General features: G+C 41.7%; 1 protein-coding gene across 2 annotated transcripts in view; it reads left to right on the top strand.

Moving 5' to 3' along the window:
* LOC112966420 (interleukin-1 receptor type 2-like) overlaps positions 1-11,594 on the top strand; it is a 35,801-nt gene extending 24,207 nt beyond the window's left edge. For both annotated transcript variants that reach the window (XM_026066512.1, XM_026066521.1), the window contains 6 exons: positions 1,220-1,394; positions 2,776-2,950; positions 4,375-4,440; positions 5,692-5,827; positions 8,069-8,214; positions 9,567-11,594. In XM_026066512.1, coding sequence (XP_025922297.1) covers positions 1,220-1,394; positions 2,776-2,950; positions 4,375-4,440; positions 5,692-5,827; positions 8,069-8,214; positions 9,567-9,694 — 826 coding nt within the window. In that variant the 3' untranslated portion in view covers positions 9,695-11,594. The remainder of the gene's footprint in view (positions 1-1,219; positions 1,395-2,775; positions 2,951-4,374; positions 4,441-5,691; positions 5,828-8,068; positions 8,215-9,566) is intronic.
* Positions 11,595-21,460: the final 9,866 nt, after the last annotated feature.

The following is a 21,460-nucleotide window of genomic DNA, read 5'->3' as shown; positions in this document are numbered from 1 at the left end:
TTCCTCAACTACTCCATTTTTTCAACACTCTCTAAAATGAGGGTAGAGACAAACATTGCAGATCTCTGCTTCTGTTGAGCAAATATTTTGGATTTAGGAACCCAAACTGTATGTGACAGCCCAACAGAGCGCTTCCACAGTAGTGCAAGTCCATCTGCCTGCAGCATGGAGAAATGCTCCAGCGGGTCTCAGCCCAGCACACACAGACCCCTGCTTCAGGGACCCTTGGCAGAAGTTAAATGCTGCCGTGCATGAAGGCGTTTCTCAGAGGCATGCTCTCAGAGGTCAGAAAGGACAGGGTTTAAGAACTTACCCCCCCCCCCCCCCCATGATCTGTGCTGATGTTACTGAAGCAATTAAACAGAAAGAGAAGGTTGTTCCTCCTCAGGAATGGAAGTGATTGCCACCTTGTGTCAGAAGGAAAAGTTATTGTTAAACTTTCAAAGCAGGAACCCCTTCTTTTCTATGGAAAACAACATATACTCACAGAAATGCCTATTAGTTGTGCAATAGTAACTGTATATGTGTTTTAATACATGCTTTAAGTTTTTATTTGTTCCTTACGTCCCAATCATTTGGATTTTTACAGTTAAGATTTCTTTGAAAGCAATGGGTGGAATGTTCATGATGCACCTGCTACTACTTAGGAAGACACATTTTTTTCCCTCCTTGCAAAATTAAAATCATGATTTAGCCTCAGGGTACACAGCAAACTTGATGTACCAAAACAAAAACAAAACCAAAAAAAACCAGTTTGAAACTCTGAAGCAAACGTGTCATCAGCATGTTTAGATTGTGTCAAAACCAGTATCAGTGATTTTCCAGCATCTCTGCTGGTATGACCTCAGTCTTGGCCTCTTAGAAATGGCTAAGGAGAGAAATAGAGCCATAAAGAAATGAATGACACAAAATAGAGGCTTCAAATTTAAGGGCAGAGGGCTTGGCTGTGGAAGTGAGGGCACCTCTCAGACCATGGGGTGGTCCAGATTTGGTCACATCAGCAGGAAATACAGGGGCAGAGAGGAATACACTGGCCTGGGTCACATCACCTCAATTACTAGAGAGAAAGCTTCAGTGCCCGCAGTTACCAGTTTCAAATCAGCTTTAACTCACAGCTGTCGGGTTTCAAATTCATTTGCCATTGATTTGAAGGGTGTAACTTGAGTGCTTGTTGTGGGTGTGTGCTCACAGCTGAATGTCTCCCCTGCTGTGTCTGCAGGAATGCCTCCTACTGTGCTGAGGTGTCCATCCACCTCACGGTCGTGGAAAAAACGGCTGCTCGTGAGATCTCCTATCCCCAAGTCCTCTTCACTTTCACTGCTGGAAATATCGTTTGCCCTGACCTGTGGGACTTTACACAAAATAAGACAGACCTGGAACTCAAATGGTACAAGGTAGAGCTTTCAATTTTTCTTTGTGCAAACCCTAATCCCATCCCTCTTGTAAAGGTAGATGTATCTCTGCTTTCCATTTCTCTTGAGTATGAAGTGTTCAAGTCATTAACATTTTGACAGTATGGCATTATATTCTGGGATTTTGGGGACAGATGTGAATTTTAAGAGAGGTCCTCCAGGACCTCTAGGAGGATGTGATGCATGAGCTGGCTGAAATGCTCCACATTATATGCTCTCACAGTGAGTGTAACTATTTTTAAGGCTGGATTACCCTGACTCAGGGTTTGCCACTTCACACTAGGCCCTTCTCTTCGGTAGTGAGTTTCTTTTTATGGTCCCTGTAGTGAATCCCATAAAGCAGGACTGCCTGTTGGATGCGTCCCCTGTGTGAACTGTGTTCAGACAGTGTAGTCTTCATTAGCAGTCAAAATACAGCATTTGAAGGTACTGCCAACAGATTTATTACACAAAGCTTACTCTGGTCTCTTGCCTGACTTGCTAGTCCATGACTTTTCAGGTAGGCAGGCCTGGTTTTGCCTGAAAAGCCAAATATCCCTCACTTCACTGGCCACAGCGGTCTAATCTTGCACTGGACAGCATGGGATTCTTCTCATACTTTCCTCATACCTTGGTTTAGCTTACATTTACACTCATACTATGATCATATGCTCTGCCTCTTGCAACTACCATTCTTAACATAGGACATAACACCTAGGGTGGTTTCATACAGTAGTGCCTATGCTATGGTTGATACCATACTAACAAAGTTTCTCTGTTCAGGTTTTCCTTCAGAACCAGGCTATAACTGACTTAGATATCTAAGTCAAAGGTTCGCTCCACAGTATAGTCCATGTCATGACTGTCAGAAAGAGCTACCCTGTCTTCATGGCGAAGGAGTGTAACAGTTCCCAGCAGAGCTCCAACCTGTGTATGAACAGAGTGTTAGTGATACAGAGCAGGAATTTATCACAGCTTTTGAGATCATGTAGGGAAAGTAATAGTGTTGTGAAAACCTGCATGATTACTGAAATGTATTTGTCTCTTATGAGATTACTCTTATGAGGACTCAGGAAAAAGCCTATTGCATCTTCTGTCTTAAAATATGCATTTTATTGAAAAGTTGTACATGCACATTATGTATATTAAAATAGCAATTCTTCACACTTCATACAATGCCTCAGAGCATTTTAGAGATGGTTACACATTTGAAGAACTTGCTCTTTGGTGGGAAAATGGAGCTGCTCAGATTCCACAGTCATAAGTGAACTTATATTTATGAGAGACAAGGATAAGTGATTTCACCTGGAGGTAATACAGAGTGTAACCAGTCTTCTAAGACCCACACCTATTTGAGCCATAATACTAGTTGTTATTTCTCCAGGATGCGTTGCCTTTGGAAGATAACAATGAAAAATTTGTAAGACTAGAAGGTTCAAATACTCTGATCATCACTTCAGTATTACCGACAGACTGTGGCTATTATACCTGCAAGATGTCCTTTCCATATGAAGGTGTAATGTATGAAATCACCAGGACAATTCGACTGGAGACTGTTGGTAAATATTCACCTTTTACAACATTATAGCACTTAAGAAAATGTCTTGCCAGAGTGGTCTTTGTTAGTGAAACTCAGGAGGAGAACTCACATTCAATCTCTTAGCACTGCCAAGTTAATTGCCAAAAAAAGTGGAATGCTGGAGGAGCTTGTTGTTGGTACTGATCCAACAGRGTTTCCCATTGTACCATCAACACAGCTCAGATCAGCACTTTGGCTAACCATTGCACTTACCCTGGGATTTAGCAGCACATTTGTGGAAGACAGAACTCAATGTTGCAAGTGCCTGTGGTTGTTAAATTGAATAATTTGTGTCACGGAGGTCACTGAAAATGACTTCAAAGGGCTTAGGAAATAAAACATTTAATATATTTAATAGGGGTGGGGGAAAGCCACTATTTCGCAAACCAGTAAAACAAAATTGACTTGCTGGCTGTATGGCTGTGGACAGTGTTTCAGTGAGCACAGTGCCAGTGCGCAGCTTGGCCACCAGAGGACAGGAGTGCCACATCTAGTTTGTCCACCCAGCCCAGACGATGCTTTGGCAGCTCCAGGGCTCCACAGTTTAGAGCCTGCAAAGACCACGAGGTCTGAACCCATCTTTATCCTCTTGGTATCACAAGGTGGGTCAAAGCCTCCTCACCTGTCCTCACTTGCAGTTACCATTGTTCTGCCCCCCAGCTTGCAGTATGTAATTTATTTGCTCACAGATTGCAGATTTCTTACAATAACCTTTCAGAGTACTTAGTTACATACAGTAACTTGCAGAGACAAAGAGAAATCTTCAGGATGTGATTTTAAATTGCAATATTCTGCTACCCAGCAGGTCCAAGTACAGAGCATTGTGCCCTCAAGCACAAAACCACAAGTGCAGAGATAGGACTCTGCAAGGAGACAGACCTGTGAGTGCTGTTTCCTGTGGCTATTTACTGATGCCTATTAGCGAAAACAATTTCTGAAGTAAGAGCACCTTGCCAGTGTGCTAGTGTCAAAGGTGTAATTTTTACTGCCATGTACACATCCATTCCCTGCTTAAACTTTTGGCCTTTTCACTTTTACAAGTATGAGAATGGATGTGCAAGGATCTCCACACTTACTGCTCATGAAGAGGACTGTGCTTTGTGCTTACTGTTACCATTCCTTCCAAAAGACACTCACTCATCTGCCATAAATTCTTTGTGGTGACCATATGACCATTGCTTTCAGGATCAAGATGTAAGCTTGATCCTATCTCACTATTTCCACAGACACCTGTGTCTGGACTTGAAGTTGGAATTTCTCTCTTTGACAGTGGGTATAATCAAATGCTTAACTAAGAAATGAAAGATGCTGAGAAATGTGGCACATTTGTATTTATAGTTCTGGGAGGATGGCCAAATTTTCTGTTGTGCTAGCACTGACTCTCTGTTCTCTCTCTCTGTTCAGAACAAGAAAAGAGAATTACCCCAGTAATTGTGTATCCAACTCAAAAGACAACATCAGCTGCTCTTGGTAAGGCCCAATGTTATTTTTGGAAATATCTAATCAGAGAAAAATCGAAGCAGGTCCTCTCAGAGTGTAATTAGTTGGTATAAATTGTTATAGTTCTGTTCATCTCAATTGCATCAGCTGAGGGTCTGTGCTGTAGTGATTTTTTGCTTCTTGTTGTCTATGACTGGATGTTATCTTCCATGTAGGAGAAGCTAAAGCAAAATTGCTGGAGATTTTAGCAACTAACAAAGCAAGAAAACTATGTTATATCCTTAGATCTATTCAGAGCTTCCCCCCCATTAAGAACTTTCCATTTTCAATATTCCTTGAAATAGATCTATCAAATGACAGCTTTGAGCAGGCCATCTAGCTCTCTTGAGAGGAAACATTTTTCTTTGCTTTTTAATGTTTGACCCAGACACTTGTGATTAGCTATAAAGCACCTTGATAGGGTCTTTATTTTTCTTAGAAGATTATATTATGACAAGAAATTTCTGTTCCTTTTCCCCCTTCTCAGAAAATGCCAGGTATATCTTGCATCATGCTTTTTTTACTTGAGTACTACACATAGAGTTGTGTCCTGTAACTCTTAGCTTTAACTGACACCTTTCTTTCCAACAGTGTTGTACTATCAAGTCAGTCTCTTGCCTGCATAGCTCCCTGGAGTGGTTTATATGTCTTTTATCATCATCTGCGCAGCTATAACAATAAGTTGTATGCATTAATGAGCCCTGTGTTTTCAATGTAATGTGTGAAGACTCTTTATCTTTATCTCAGAGTTATGATAATTGTAACAAAATTCCTGAATTTTTTGCACCATCACTTTATCACTGGAGGTCCTGTATCGAATGGAGTGCCCTTGCCTATAGCGTCCATGAATGATGTTTCACAGCTGGTTAAGCAAGTACTCCAACAAGCTCTGGAGTAGTAAATTACACCAGGCCCTTTTGACTGCAATACATGAGAAAGAACTGGGCCATAGGACCACAGTTTTGCCTCCTGATGAATGTGTCCAGTGCAAGAGTTACTGATTGTTGCAATGGGAAAGTAATTTGAATAGTAGGGGGTAGGATAGCCAAACTGAATGATCTTGCTGCCAAGGAGTAGGTGATCAAAAACAATCAGGGGTTAACTTCAGTTTTGAATGTGGTGGTGGCTGGTGTGTGTAGGAACTTGATCTCCCACTGGAGATCTTGGTTTTCACCAAAAGAAAGAGTAGTTCTTAATATGTTTCTGATTTTTTTTTTTTTTTTATCTTTCTTTTTACAACAGGCTCCAGGATGACTCTACCATGTAAAGTGTTTGTTGGACTGAGCAGATATGTCTATACTGAGGTGGAATGGCTCGCAAACAACACCATCGTTGATGTGGCTTATGAGCAAAGCAGAGTTACAGTTGGGGAACGACAGTAAGTCAGGCTGAAAGAGTTTTGTTGTGGTCATTGTTTTAACCTGCACTGTGCAGCTGGAGGTCAGGTAACGAAATGGGAAATGAACAGTTCTGAGGTAAATGTGAGAGCTGAAAAACAAACAAACAGGCAAACCAAAAAGCCTCAGGAGGAGTGAAATCAAGTCTTTATCTCTGGATTTTGTTCATGTTATGCTGCCATGAGCCAAATGGGCCATCCTAGCCGCTTACACTTGATTTCTTATGAGGAGTAGTTTCATGGGCAGCTGAGCTGATGTAAGAGCTGACTGCAGCAGAAAGTGACAGCATTTGATCCTCCCCAGTCCTTCTCTTATCTCTCCCCTTGCCCCGTTCTAGGGAAGCTGCAACATCCGTTCCGTTGTGTCAGTGCTCACATTCATGACATACTTCACTGAGCTTTTGACTACACTAAGACAACAGAAAACGATCCAGTGGTTTGGGGTTTTTTTGTTTAATTATTATTTTTTTCCCTCTTAGGACTGTTCTTTTCTGTGTTAGTGAGCTACACGGACTCACAGAGGCCCAGTGAGTGCTAGAGCTGGCACCTGGGAAGTATCAAGGAGGGATGCTAGTGGGAGGGAGAAGGAGGATGTCCCACATCCTGTTGCACTGATCCATTGTCTCTCCCTGTCTTGCAGAGACAGTCTGAGTTGCTTCATAACTGCATGCCTCAAGGCTTTTCTGCTAGGAGGGGGAAAATCTGATTTTAGTACCTGTCACCTGAGCATCACTAACTCACTGTGTGCATACTTCTAGGTCTGAGGGTGTCCACAAAGCCTGTTACCCTCATCTGGGTCACTGTAGCTCTGCCTATACTGATAGTCAAACCCAGAAAAGCTCCGGGGCTCTGGAACATCATCGCCCATGGTGTTAATGGCTAGACTAGTTCCTCTCCAACTAGCACCTTCCCAAACAGATCCTGGCTATGAACTGGGACTTAACATGGGGCAGGAACCATTCCAAACAGGGCTTTGGGATGTGGCAAACATGTGGCAAAAATTTTAAAGGGTGAGAGTGTTTAACAATTGTGGACATAGGCTACTTTTGGCCATTTGGCCTCAGTGCCAGAAAACAACCTGGACACGCCCAATTTATTGCACAGTTGGAGCCAGAGGCGTCGTGGTAACTAAATTGTGAGCCTGAGCCCTTATGTATGTTGATATTCCCTGCAGCTTGACTGAAACCATTCATTTATAATGTTGTGTATGTGGGTAAATGGGACAGCCTTAAACCCATGCTCAGGAGCCCTGAAGTATACTGCTGAATAGCTATAGTCACTGCAGGCTTTAGGAGAGAGTAGCCCATGTAGTTTCTTACTCAGATGAGTAGAGTATTGTATAATTGCACCAGAAAAGGGGCCACTCTAGCTTGGGGTCATGTGGAGTCTATGGTGCACAAACCACCTCAGTTCTGCAGGAAGCCCTCAGAATGGCATTAAGGTGAAACACGTCGAATGTCACTAGGAAAACCAACTGTCTGCAGAAATCGCTGGCAAAGCACCCCCTGCTGTGTTGCTGCCTTTCTGTGGTACAATACTGGGATGAGTCCGCAGTGAACTCCATTGCCACAGCGCATAGCAGGCTTATGAACAAATCATTAAAGAGCAGCTAGATATCTTTTAGGCATTGCTAGAGAAGTTATCGAGAGGCAATGTTTGTCTGCAGCTAAAAAAAACCTGTTAAATAGTTGTGCTGATGATACAATCAGGTTAAAGTAAGCTGGAAACTTTTTAGACAGTTTCTTGTACTAGGCTCTTGGTTTTGGGCATGTGCTATAAAGGAATGGTGGTTCAGTTTCCTGAGTGAACATTTGCAGGGTTATGTTCCCCACAGGTTGTCTTCCAGGTGACAGTAAGAAATTAATAGGTTTTAGATGGAAGGAATTAAGTCTGTCTTTCCTTGCTATGCAGAGAGCTCAAAGGTACACAGAATTCTGTTTGCTTTTCTACCCTCCCTTTTCTTTATTTTGGCAAGACAAATCCAGCTCTTATTTTTTCTTGGAAGATTCAATTAATGCAGAAGGGATACTGCGTACTGAGACTCAAATTTTTGGCAACAACTGGGATAGAAGACACGGGTGCCCTCTAATACAGAAGGGTTGGTTCAGAACTGAGCAAATACCCAATGCATTTTCCTACTATGCACTGTTAGAATGAACATATCAAATAGGGAAAAGTTAGCTTATAACAGGAATTCAAATTTTATTTTTCTTTTTCTTCCAGAGAAACCATAGAAAATGGTGAAAACTTCATTGAAGTGCCATTGATTTTTGATTCTGTTAAAGAAGTGGATTTTTATACAGACTTCAAGTGTCTGGCCCGGAATGGATATGGATACCAAGTACTACCAACAAGGGTCAAGCAGGAAGGTAGCTAGTTTGGCAGCTTATTTGAGAGACAAACCTGTGATAATCAGTTTTTATTATTCTGGTGCTAAATTATCATCTAAGCCATTTATACTGTCAGAAGTATTACTGGGGTGAATTATTGCCTGAGAAAACTGGTTGCTGTAGACTCAACTCTACATTGTGTTTTAGAATAGCCTGTGCACAGAAGACACTTTCTGTAGACCCCTTATTGACATTTTTTGCAGACATAAGGATCTGTGCTGTTAGATCTGTTCATTGGATAGGGGTAAAATTTAGACATACTGTGTGAAATGGTGGCCCCAGTGAGATTAGTGGCAAACTCCCATTGGGTGCAACAAGGCCAGACATCCCCCAGTGCCTCAACGAGTATGGGGGGAGGGGGGAAAAAAAGACTTTAGCAGAATAAAGATCAGAGTATTCCTTCTCGTCATGCACAGACTGCCTCCAAACAAGTGTAAATTATGGTGGGTGTTGTTGTTTTGTCTCATAGTGATGGGAAAAGAAGCCCTAAGCTCAGTGCAATTAATGTTACAATATAAGAGACCACTGGCCAAGAACCAGCTGTAAAAACAATGTGAAGCAATGCTTATTGCTTCTTTGCATGATGTTGATGAATCACTAGAGTTTGCTCATATCATGTTAGAAAGGCACACAAACTTTTACAGTCTTCATTATGAGTTATAACTCATGACTCACTGAAGCATCCTATGATGAGGGATTTGTACTCATTTAGTTAGATGATACTCTGCTCACATCTTCCATGAGCTACACAGGTATTACTACAAAGGAGACAATTCATGAACCAGTACAGGCTGGTATAATCCAAAATGGTGTGGATTGACACTGGTCTTGGAAATTAGATGTATTTTAGGAAGAAGATCACAGTTTTGGCATGTTCATTAGTGGATTCATAGGCTTTGCTGTATGAGAAAATTGCATACAGAGCTTTGGAGTGGACTCGCTGTTACATATTCCCTCTCCACTTGGAGAGGTGAGGGGCACTCCAAGTGATGCTTTGATTTCCTGTTTGAAGTGTTTATGCTTTGGCCAAATTAAGACAGAGAGCCCATAGTTACTCTGAACAGGGGTTGGGAAGAGCCACATGTACGCAAAAAGACCGAACTTTAAATTCTCGCCCTCTATTGTTTTCCAATATCTTCCTCCCATCTTGATAAACCCATTTCCCAAAGCGCTGAATCAATAGGCCTGTTCCTCTCACAGATGATCAACCCTGCTGAAAGGTTAATTGGCAGACATCCTTTCTGTTGTGGTTTCCCCTCCTCCCCCTTGTACTTAGAGAATTATGTTCCTGAGAGGTTTTTTGAAAATATTTCATTTCTTTACTTTTCCAGCTGTCGGCATGTCCTGGTACACTGCAATGATTCCCATCGCATTGGCCTGTGTGATCCTGATGGGGATATGCATACACAAATGCTGGAAGCAGAGAGCTGATAAAGGATATACAATAGCAAAGGTTTAAACTCTGCTGTGTTCTCCAACTGCAAACAGAAAATGTTTCATTCTGGATATCCTTCGCATAAGACAGACAGACATTTCAGACCAGGCCTGCTGCTTTCCCAGTGGATGGAAGTATATCAGCTTGTTTTTCTCTTGTCCAAGTGTTCCATGATCTGACTAAGTTATAAGTTTGTATAAAATGCTGCCTAGATGCAGGAAACCTCCTTCTATTGTTTTGCAACTAGAGTGCAATTTATATTATTTTGGAGCACTTAAAATCCCAGATTTGTGTCCTGATTACATGAAGTGTAGGGAAAAGGAGGTGCTCTCACCCTTTCTACTTCCTCTAGTCTTATAATTTAAAAAAAAAGGAAAAGAAAAATCCTAAAACCTAAAAAAATAATTTGAGAAGTCTTGCTCTAGAAGGACTATTCCACACCAGAGTGAAAATAGAGTTTTTTTTATGCACCCAGACTCACTTTGCTTCACTTCAATCTAAAAAGAACTGTTTTTTTTTTTTCTGTTTCCAGAGCCAAATACAGTTGTCGTGGCAACTGTACGACTATGAACTTTTCCACAGAAAATCTGTGTTTTTTTTTTTTTTTTTTTTAAGCATTTGGATTACTCTTTGCTTAAGTGTCCTATTTCAGAATATCCCTCCCCAGAGATAACTTCATCAAAGTAATGGTTGCACACTGGCTAATTCAGATCTGTTTAATCTACAGACCTCTCACAGCTAGAGATTCATAGGCAGCTGTAATATGTTATTATCTTTGCATTGAAAAGAATTTGGAGGATGTTTTACTGTTTTGAGAATCATTTGACTAATGCCAGCTTTTATTCTTGGAGGTGATTTGACAGATTACCAGTAATGATGTGCAATCCTGCCCTTCTGTGCTTCCAATTCTTTTATTACTGACCTGATTCTCCTCTCTGATACGAATATAAAAGCGTGGAATGGATTCTCATAAACAATGAACCTGCACCAGTCTAAAACTGGAGCAGTTTCAGGAACCATGTATCCTTTAAATTGAAGTATACAGATTGAATACTTATGATGCAAAACACTACCTATTTAGGTTAATCTAACTAGATTTCAGTCTTGATGCAGATCAGGAGGGAGTAATAAATAGTTGGTAACCACTGGTGATAACCAAACAAGACCATAGGAATTATTGTTGTCAAGTGCAGGATGTTGAAGATGAGAAGGAAATACACATTTTATGGGCAGATAGGAAAAAGGTGGCTGCAAGTGTGGAAATAAGCCAATCCACTTGGATATCCATTCTTTGAAGGAAGAAAACTATAGGGAAACTATTGCTGGAAGGTACATGAGAAAAACAAGAAAGTTTTAGGTACATTGGGGATGCTCATTTTTATCAGCAATCGCTAGTCTCTAACTAGAAAACAAATGAAGTTTGTTAATAAGTATAACCTTTCAAAAGGTGATTTATTCTTTCCATCCTTCTGTATCTTCCAAGAACAGCATTATAGCACATCTGGCTGTAGGGGCAGGGTTGGATTTGACTGAGTGGTAGAAAAGAAATAGAACTTTTGGTATATGGAATATTTGTGCCATAAAAAGGTTAAATACCTCTGATCCTCCTCCAGACTAGAGGAGGGGAAAGAAATGTGAATGTGAGATAAAAATTCAGGCACACAGACAGCTGATGTTACATACTCAGTGGTGTCTTGAACACAATGGGAATGCAAAGAAACAAAGGTTTGTCTTTTCAGAAGTAAGTGATATTTGCTTCTCTGTCTACTAGTATACTAACATGCTGAAGGCTTCCATGGTAGGTAGACTTCTTCAAGTCATCTAAATGATGTAAATGTTTTACATTGATCTGTGTTGTTATAAACAAATGTATCATAGTCTGTACTGTTCTTGAGAATGTTTCATGAAAAATGAAAAAAATAAAACCCAAAATGAAGTGTTGGCATGCTGGTCAGGTGGGAGGGAAGCTGTGAAGTGGTTAGCAGGGGTGGCAGGCCATTCCCAAAGCGGTGTGTTTGTCCCAGCTCAGCCCCTGACTGCACAGTGACGCCCGTGTCACGGGGTAATGCAGCGCTCTGCAATGATCTCCATCCCCCAGCCACCTCTGCTCCCAGTCCGTCCTCACAGCTGTGCCCGTTGACACCAAAGGCAGACCAAATCCTGGTGAGCCAAAGGGCCTGGCCCTTTGGGGCCCGCCACACCCACTACGCTCATGGCTGTCCTTCATCTGGGGTCCCCTGAGGCTTTTGGCTCACTGTGGGCAGGCAGAATTGGGTAATCTTTGTCTTGCTGGCTACTGATTCGAAGTATTGGCTCCCCTTGAGCCTGTGGCTGGAAACTTGGACTAACACAGACAGCTTTTGTTGTGGGAATAGGAATTTAGCATGAGCTCCCCAAAGCAGTGTGTGTATGTGTCACTCTTATTCAGCTTCCAAACATCAAAATTTTTGTCTCCTTTTTTTTGGTCAAAATCATGGTATGCTGGTAGTCATCATAGGTGTAGCCCTTTGGGTGGGGCCATCCCTGCAAGTTTGGAGACATTAGTCCCAACCCACTTTGAGAAGAAAATGCCCTGAATCTCATGGCAACCTCCAGTTTCTAAGGACTTATTTTTACCAGTTTCTGATTGGACCTGAAAAGCATTACAGAATCAGAGAGTGCCATCTCACATCAAGAACTCAGGCTCTGTGTCACAACATTTGTGTTCAGAAAAATTAACGATGTAAAGGCGATCAGGCCACCTCATTCATGAGACTGTGTAGATCTGTAGCACTTGGTCAGCAGAGCTTATCTATCTGCACTAACTTAAAAGAAACATTTACAGGAGGAAACAGGCTGGTGTCCCGTGGTCTTGGCACAAGGTAGTGTCCAGGGCAGTGACAGCTTCTGTGGAAATACTTCTTTTAAGGAAAACTGAGTTCAGGTATCAATCATTTTCTTGTTCTGCACAGCATATGTGATCTTGATGTCAGCTTTGCAGCCAAACAGACAGCATAATGTTTAACAAAAGTAGCATCTAAAACAGAGCAAACCTGTAATCTGAAGAGCAGCAGATAACTAGACATGCTGGTTCCCAAACAAAACCCTTGCATAAATGTCAGAGCAGCGGAAATAAGAACAGAAGCTGTGCACAGAACTTATCTTGGCAGATCAAGATAGGGAGAAACTTACAAATTTTATATTTTATTAGCTGGGAAGGTGGAAGGGGGGAGGCACAAGAAACATGTGAAATGCCAGGAAAGCCAGAAATAACACTTTAAATATGAGAATAGCTGGTGAAGCATTTGATGATTATTCTGACTCAAGTCTGCAAAGCAGGAGTCCCAGGAGAGCAAAACAAAATAAGGAATGAGTTTTTGAGTTGAGAACCCCCAGTCTACCCATAACCTTGGAGTTGCTAAAGACAACCAAGGGTGGGGTGCCCCTCACCCAACCTTTGACCACCGGAAAGGAATACAGCTGATCCCAGCTAGCCATTTATGCTTCCTCTCCACTCAGTGGAGAAAGACAGTTATCTCTGGTGTCTAAAATAAAAGGGATGAATTGCCCTCTAGAGGTGCCTGTCTTTTTCCAATAGCTACTCAGACTAAACTACTAATTTAAAGACAAAGTTAGATGGATCCACCCTTGGTTACGGGAAAGATTGGTCATGGAACATGTGACTGCAGTTTATCAGAGAGGTTTAACCCCAGAGACATCCTTTCACATAATCGAGGCTGCTGGGCTACTTTGGGAAATGGTTCTCATGCTGGCAGCTCCCTGTGCAGATCAAGGACACAGACTCATGCTGAAAGAAAATATTGCAAAAGGTTGGAAGTCTGGCATCCAGGTATGCCTTGCGGACTGCAGTGTACAAGATGTGCTGAAAATGTCTGGTCCATGTCTTGGAAAAACTTTTGTGGCTCATGGAAAATGGTCCATGGGTTGGAGAAATGCCACAGCTATTGCAGGAAGAAAACAAAGGCCTGCAGTGTGCGTGTGTGAGGCTGAAGCACAGAGAGTCTCCCTGGGAGCAGGAGGAAGTCTGCTATGTGACTGTAGGAAAGCCAAGGGCTCTCGGTGCATGCATACTGCAAAAGGGGCTGCCAGCCATTCCACAGCCTTCAGCCAGTTCATTCAGCTGGAGCTAGCGCCCATGTATTCCTAGCAGGCCATGCTAAGCAGCACTAGTAGACCAGAAAAAATGTTGTTACTTAATAGTATACCATAAAACTAGTCTACTGCCAATGGAAAAACAGAGACTGTTTATAAAAACACCACTTTAAAAAAAGATACTATCCTTTGACATATAAAGTAGTCATATTTACAGGAAATTCCGTATCAGTGTCCTATCTGTACCATTGTAGGAGGGCAGTAGAAACTATAGCCTGCAGCACGGTAAACACCTCAAGCTCTTTGTGCCGATCTCCCTTGGGCGCTCTGCATTCAAGCTTGCATCCCCGTTTCTTGCTGCTTGCCAGACTCTTCCTGCTTGCCATTGATTATTGGATGACAGTTCTGTTTTTCCTCCCTTGGTGGTGTCAGCGCTCCACTTGACCTGTGTGGTCAAAATGACTACTTGGGAAGGATAATACTAGGGAGCATTGGCTTAGTTTATAGATTTGCCTTTGCTTTTGGTGAAGAGGGCCTTGTTGTAACCCAGGACCTTAAAATCACATATGACTTGATACAAAGAAGGGCGTTTATTCACTAAAATGGATGAAACAAATATTTTAAGTGGCACAGGTTAAGAAATGAAAGAAAATCATGTTTAATGTAGTTATACCAAATGAAATAGGGACTATCTCTCTCTTCTCTTTCTCTCCTAACTTGTTGTCCATCAAGGATTCAGTCTCTCTGTGTAGATTAAACCACAGGCTGCATACCTTACAGCATATCCTGTCTGGATGAAATGTTACCTTTCTAGCCGGTATCTTATTTGAAGTCTTCCAAAGGGTCTGAACAGATTTATTTTTTCTCCCTGAACTATAATAATTTTTCTTCTATTTACCTGCAGGATTGATTGATGTTCTAGAAGAATCTCTTAATTAAAATAAGCATTTTTTCCCTTCCTTAAAGACGCATTGTCTCCTTCTAACACTGGTATCTTCTCTTACACTTAACTGGCTAATTATCAACACCTGGCCTCTAGAAGGCAACAAGGTGACTCATTAGTCAGTTCTAGTGTGTTCATTACACTGGACCTTATACTCTGTAGCAGTCTGTACATTAACTACTACACATGATGCAAACTGCTAAATCAGGTAGAGCTAATATAGCACCAATCAGTTTTCAAGAAGTATGATGTATCATTATTTTCTTGTGGTTCCTTACATGGTGAGCCAAGCACCCAGGGGAAACTTTCAAAAACTCACATGGATCCAAACCAGCTTGTCAGAACTTGGGAAATTCACCCAATAGTGAATCTGTAACTACAAAGTGTAGTATGGCTCTTTTAACTGTGTGTCCCTCTTACCAATTTTAGGTTTTTACACAGGACTAAATTGTCTGAGAACTGACCACAATTTCTAGTGTAAACAGTAAACTCCTCTGTAATGTGGATTAAAAAATAAATCTCTCAGTCCTGACACAAAGTGAAAGTCCTCTTTTTCATCGTTTTTATTGTTTTGTCACCTGTTGAACAGTGCTGCAGGAACTCCACTTGTATGTATCTAAGTTTCACAAAAATGCAAGTCTTGATGGGCTCTGATTTCTTTGCAGACAATGCAGCATTTCTGTCTTGCAGGGCTTGCACAGTACTTTTTATTTAAGGCTTTATTGGTCCTGTTTTGCCTTGGTCCTGGAGGATTTGTCAGTCTGCTTTGCTGCAGGATAAGTGAATCATCCTGTTTGCTTACTTTGGCTCCCAAATATGCTTCATCATAAGTGCTAGTTAGGCCAGGCTATGCCTGGAAATAGTTGATGTTATGTTTGTTTACTTACAAAAAAAAAGACCCTCAAGTGACTTGTGGCTTTCAAGCTGGGGACACAACTGAACTCACAGCTAATTAAAGAGTATCATTACATGTATCCATATCTGACTACCACTCTTTTCCTTCCTGACTTGCCATGGCTGGTCTGAAGCCAACTTGAGCACTCTTCAGAGGCAGCAATGAGCAAACTACGGTGCTTTCTCAGCTCTTGTCTTTGTATCCTGGCCAGACTACAGATGTTGGAGATTAGGGCCTCTGTCCTGTTAGTAGAGAAGAGCTATCAGTTCAGCATAGAAAGAAGCACCCTGCCTTTAATCACAGCTGATGGTTTACCTGCTGAGTTTAAGCCAGTAAAATGCCTGAGGAAGCATAGCAGAGAAAGGGCAGACATTCCCACCTCCACCTAAAAATGGCAGAGCTATATGACTGATCCCTTCTTGCTAGGAAAAAATGTATAAGCTCTCTCTCTATATATTTTTAACCATACAGATAAAGTGCTATTTGGAAATATGAATTTCACTGGAGAATGTAAGGATTACTGGAAGAAGGGGGCTTCCAGTAGGGAGAGGTGGGGTGAGGTGCAGCAAGGACACTTGAGGAATGGAGACCTTGTGTTGTGAGGATAGGTGATATGAGCTTGTCTTCTTCTGCCTGGAAAGGTAAAGACAGGCCATGGCAGCTGCCTGTAAATACATCCAGTGGGAGAGCAGAAAGAAGAGAATGGAATTATTGCAGCTAATGGAGGCGACTGAGACAAAAAACACATAACCAAAAAAAAGTTGGCTGCTAATCACTGCAGCAGTGAGGTCCTGGAAGAGCCTCTCAGCAGGAGAAATGGAAAGGAAAAGAAACAATTTTTAACTTGGAGTTGTGTACAGTTATGAAAGGGCTTCAATACGTGTGATGACAGGGGGGGTCTTCCTGCAAGGTTGTATCATGTCCTCCAACTTTGTGCTCTTTATTTCCATTGAAAAGGGATGGAGATCTGCAGATAAGAAAATGCCATCTAAGAGTTTAGTTATTGCATTATTATTATTATTTCCTTAGTTAAATCTCCAGTGCCCTTATTTACTGCCCTTTCAAGCTTTTAAGAGCTGTAGGATCAAAAGAATTAAATACTGAACACAATTGCTGGATATGTCTTTGTAGTCGTGGCCAAAGTCCTAATCTGCTTTAGACACTGCCAGAAGATGCCAGTTACCCTTGCAAAATAACGCTTAACGAGGCTTGGCTTTCCTGCTGGGGCGAGTGCTCCAGGCTCTAATTAAAATTGTGTTGTAGCAGACAAGTCAGCTCTCTGAATGACTCAAGTGCCAGTACTATGCAGAGAATAGGAGACCCTTGCATGTTGTTCTGTCCTTTTCCACTGTCACATGAATGTCACTTTCTGCTTGTTTATTTTTACTGTTTAATGGTTACTCATGTGGCTTTCACTCTTGGTTGTGCCCTGGGAATGATGATGGAGTGATGTTACCCCAGTGAGGGTACCTGAGAACTTCAGGCCAGCAGCCTCTCACAAACTGTAAGCAAGCAGCAGGAGTGGAGTCTCTACCAGGAATGTCAGGTCACTAGTGTCAAGGAGCAAAAAGTGCAGTAATGATAAGTCTCAGTGCTTTAGGACACGGAAGCCAGCTGCTTGAACATGAGTGCTGAAGGTTTGACAGAAATACTTTATAGCTTATGAGATCACATTTCAGAATTATGGCCTGTGTCTAGATTTTTTTTTTCCACTTTAATTATAAAAGGAGAATGTTGATCCCTCCCTTAAACTAGTAATTCAAGTTTTTAATTATCTGCCTACCCAGTACGGGACATGGTCTGGTTATGCAGAAACAGCCTGATACTTTGGATATACATCAGTCACCAGCTCTGTAGTTTAGATTTTTGTGCTTGGAATATTTAACATTTGATTCATTCCATTTCTTTTTGATTAAAAAAAAACTGATTAAATGCTACTTTGACAATGATTTTAAAAAGGGGATCATGGCACTTTAGTTTTGTGATTCTTAAAAACAAGTTATTATGGTGCAGTGCTTTGAAGAGGTCTGGGCATGCTACAGCTTGTTTGCCCAGGCAAAACAAAGTTTACAGAGATTATTCTTGGTCCTATGTCTCTCTAGGCAGTTGGTCCAGTTTCAGTGGTTCCTTTTTGTGGCATCTTCCTTTCATTTATTATGTTTGTAGTATATATTTCAGCAAAGAGGATGCAAGGGGACCACGCGCACAATGTGTGGTGCAGAACAGGACCTCCTTGCCTAAAATTTGGTAGCCTTGCAGGCTCTCTCTTCAACTCTCTGGAGTCTCTGGATTTACGGGCACCCAGTTCTTCCCTTTGAAGCAAAGCGCTTTACTCAGCCATTGAGAGAAGCATTGGAGGGGAAAGAGATTTTAAAAACAAGTGGCCTGCTGACATAGTGTTATTGGATCATAATGTCACTGTTGCCTGAAATAAATAGGCTTTTATTCAGGGAAAAGCACAGCTACCTCACCTTCCCTTCTCTTCGTGAGCACCCTGTGTGCCACTCTCGTCACCGTCATCAGCACCCTCTGCCCACCTGCCCATATCTCTTGGGCAGCCTCTTGCGAGAAAGGGAAAAGCCCTGATACCCCAGGGCAGCTTCTCTGCCAGCGTGGCTCAACTCTCCCTTCGTTTTAGGCCCAGCCTCAAGCTCTCCAGTGCTGCAAACTACTTTTTCTGGTCAGCTAAAGTCCCAAGTGCTGTTAAGGCAACAGGATGGCCCAGGGCTGGCTGCTCCTCTCTGTGTTTGGATGCAGTCAATTTGACCTCACTGCCTAATACAGGGATGTATTTTCCTCAGCGGTGAGGCAGTTCAGGCTAGCTCAGAAGCTGGGATCCTTTGACTCCTTCCAGTACATCTGACATGAAATTGGGTCCATAACTAACTTTTTGGAGACAAATCAAAATATGTCAGTAACCCATGGATACTTCTGGTTATATGCTGTCATTCAGCCTTTCCAGGAGACTCAAGTATAGCTTTAATGCATGTGATCAGAGACCACAATTCTTTTGTGAACTACAGTGAAATAATGGCAATGTTTTTAATGGCAATATTTTTAATGCAGATATTGATTTTACTGTATTTTCAAACTTCTGCATTTCCCATATCATTTAAACACTGTAGGAGTGATGACTCCAAGTTCATGTGGGAGAGAGCTAAATTTAGGTAGAGAAACAAATGCCACACTTGATATGAAACACACTCTGTTGTCAAGTAGTGACTAATGTAGTTTCAGCTTTTTTTACTTGGTCTGAATTTCTCCTTATAGGATAAATAGTTAATGTGTACGTGCTTTGACTAAAGAAAAGGCCCATTTCAAAGTTAGCACAGCTATTTTTTACCACATGTAATTTGTTTGCCCATCTTTTGACCTCCCTGCATTCAAAAACCTTTATTTTTGCTTACCTTTATATTTACAGACACAGCAGAATTTCAGTAAAACCTGACACTAGTGGAGAGCTTGGACATTTTGGTTTGGAAAGTCATTAGCCTTGTGGACACATGCTTCCCTCTGAAGTATTTTAGGCTTTCGTAACTTACTCTTCAACAGTTTGATGTACTCTTTCCAAACATTTTAATGAACTTCCAGCTATTTGCTGCAGTCTCACAGGGCCTAGAAGGCCTTTCAGAACCCACTGCCTGGACCTTGTGGCTCTCCCCAAGTTTAAAGTCAGGTCTCAAACACTAGTTTCCAAAGCTGTGTTTGTACTGTGGGCTTGGGGAACAATTTCCAGTACCTCATAATGAATACATGAAAGTGCAGGACAGAAGGGAAGAGTGTTTGACAGCTATCCTTATTTTCATCTAGGAAAAACTTATGAAAACTTTTTCTGTTTTTTTTTGTTTGTTTGTTTGTTTTATGACAGAGTAACTCTGATGATATTATACTGCAAAAGAAGAAGAAAAAATTTTAGGAAAGCTTTCTTAAGGTATTCAAAAGCTAGACTTATCTGCGGTGTCATTATGCTTACCTGGGACATTAACAACCAGGTGTCCATTCAGTAATGCACACAGCTAACCTTTTTTGGCCAATAAATTCAAAGTCTCTTTGCTGCATCATTTACAAGCAATGAGCTAATGATCTAACTGGACATTAAAGTACATAAAACACACACTGACCATCTGTGTGTATTTGGTATAAATGACTTGTTTGTTACTCCACAGGAGCTCTGTGGGAGAGCTCAGGATGAAACCTAATTCTCCAAGAAAACATTCACTTCCTTAAAAAAGTCAGTCTGCTCTTTCTTTTCCTCCAGCCCCTGCTGCATCCCTTGCCAGCTTCCAGCTTTTGCAGTGAATGAACATTTACAGTGGAGGCCTGATTCACCTCCATGGCTTGGTCCATCCTGTGCCCTGTAAGGTGGGGAAAAATATAATACATTTAAGGAATGTATCATAATGAGTCTGAACAAAGGTGTGGCGTTAAGCCTTCAACCTCAATTCTTATATTGCCTAATTTCAGAAGGCTTGATTTTGCAATCTTATTCCTGTTGTTTAAACACAAAACTTTTGTGTATGCTTTCCTAAGAGAGCTTTTCCTTTATTAAAAATGAACTCAGACTGCTAAAACATTAAATATTTCCTCTCAGACTGACATCCATTTGCATCATCAGTGAGTGTGAAGCTATGCAGAAGCCTGCTGACACTTGAGTTGAGAGGCCTGAGTAGGGCAATGGTAAGTTGTATGTTAGTCAAGACAGGCCTGGCTGGGGTCAAAGGGAGCTGGAGGAGGCGAATTAGAGAAATGATACTGTGTTGTATACCATGATATAGCTGGTGGGCACAAAAAATAGTGCCATTCAAAATGTTGGATTATGGCGTTACCTTTTTCTGTTTGCCCCTTGCCTGATTACTTTACCTACCTATCCTGTCCCCTCCCCTACAGCTTGTGACTTCCTGTCCCAGGCTGTTTCTGATCGCATATCTAGTCTCATATCTCAGTCTCCACCCTGAAATTTTCCACACCTGTCTTTCCTGTTATTGGGCTAGCTGTCTCTTGCAATTTGGCTACCAGGAGATAAAATATGAAATCATACCATATGTTCTCACACAGTATCTCTGTATTGCTTTCCTGGCTTCAGTTGAGAAGGAAAGCTTTTCCACAAACGTTGGCCTGCTGATGACTGGAAACAAGTTACTTAATTCCCATAAAGAGATACTTTTCCTTTTTCATCTGGGAACAAACCTATGCTTTTCCTAGGAAAGGTGTAAGCTAATGCTGAAGGCCTTTGTGGTCTCAAGTTACTTTTTGAAGGAACTATTAAGCACTTTGCATGTTATCTTGTGTCACAATGCATATACAACAAATCTCTGCACATTCGGGATACAAAGGAGAGAGATTGCCTTTGGCTTTGAAATATATCCTCTCATCTACATCTCAAGACAGAGGTCATCTGTCATTATTCTCTGTTTAGACTTGCACTAGGCCGTCCACACCCATAGACTGAACTACCGTCATCTTTAAATGTGAACTTTGACTCCCTGAGCTTGCAGCGTGCCTACATTCTGCACATTCTACACCTTGGTCTGTAGGTTCAAGACAACAACAACAACAACTCTGTGTCCTCATTTCCAGCATTGTCTAACCCTGCAGGTGTGTTTCTACTTGGCCTGGAAGTTTCCTAAGTGTCTATGGTTAGGTGCTGATACGTACTCAGAAGTGCTTGTTGCAGGGTGATGTGCGCATAGGTCTCATTTAGACCTGTGCGGATATTTAGACTTATGCACAGAGACATTTGACACCAAGGAGAAGCCTGAAAAGCTGGACTTTGTCACAGCTGTAGGTATTGGTGGCTCCTGCCTTTGGCATGGTAGACTTAGCATGAAAGATCTCCCCTGAGAAGGGGAAAGACCAGATC

The sequence above is a fragment of the Apteryx rowi genome, unplaced genomic scaffold (genome assembly GCF_003343035.1).
Source record: "Apteryx rowi isolate R43461 unplaced genomic scaffold, aptRow1 scaffold_103, whole genome shotgun sequence".
Classification (NCBI taxonomy): domain Eukaryota; kingdom Metazoa; phylum Chordata; class Aves; order Apterygiformes; family Apterygidae; genus Apteryx; species Apteryx rowi.
This window is presented reverse-complemented; position numbering and strand designations above follow the sequence as displayed.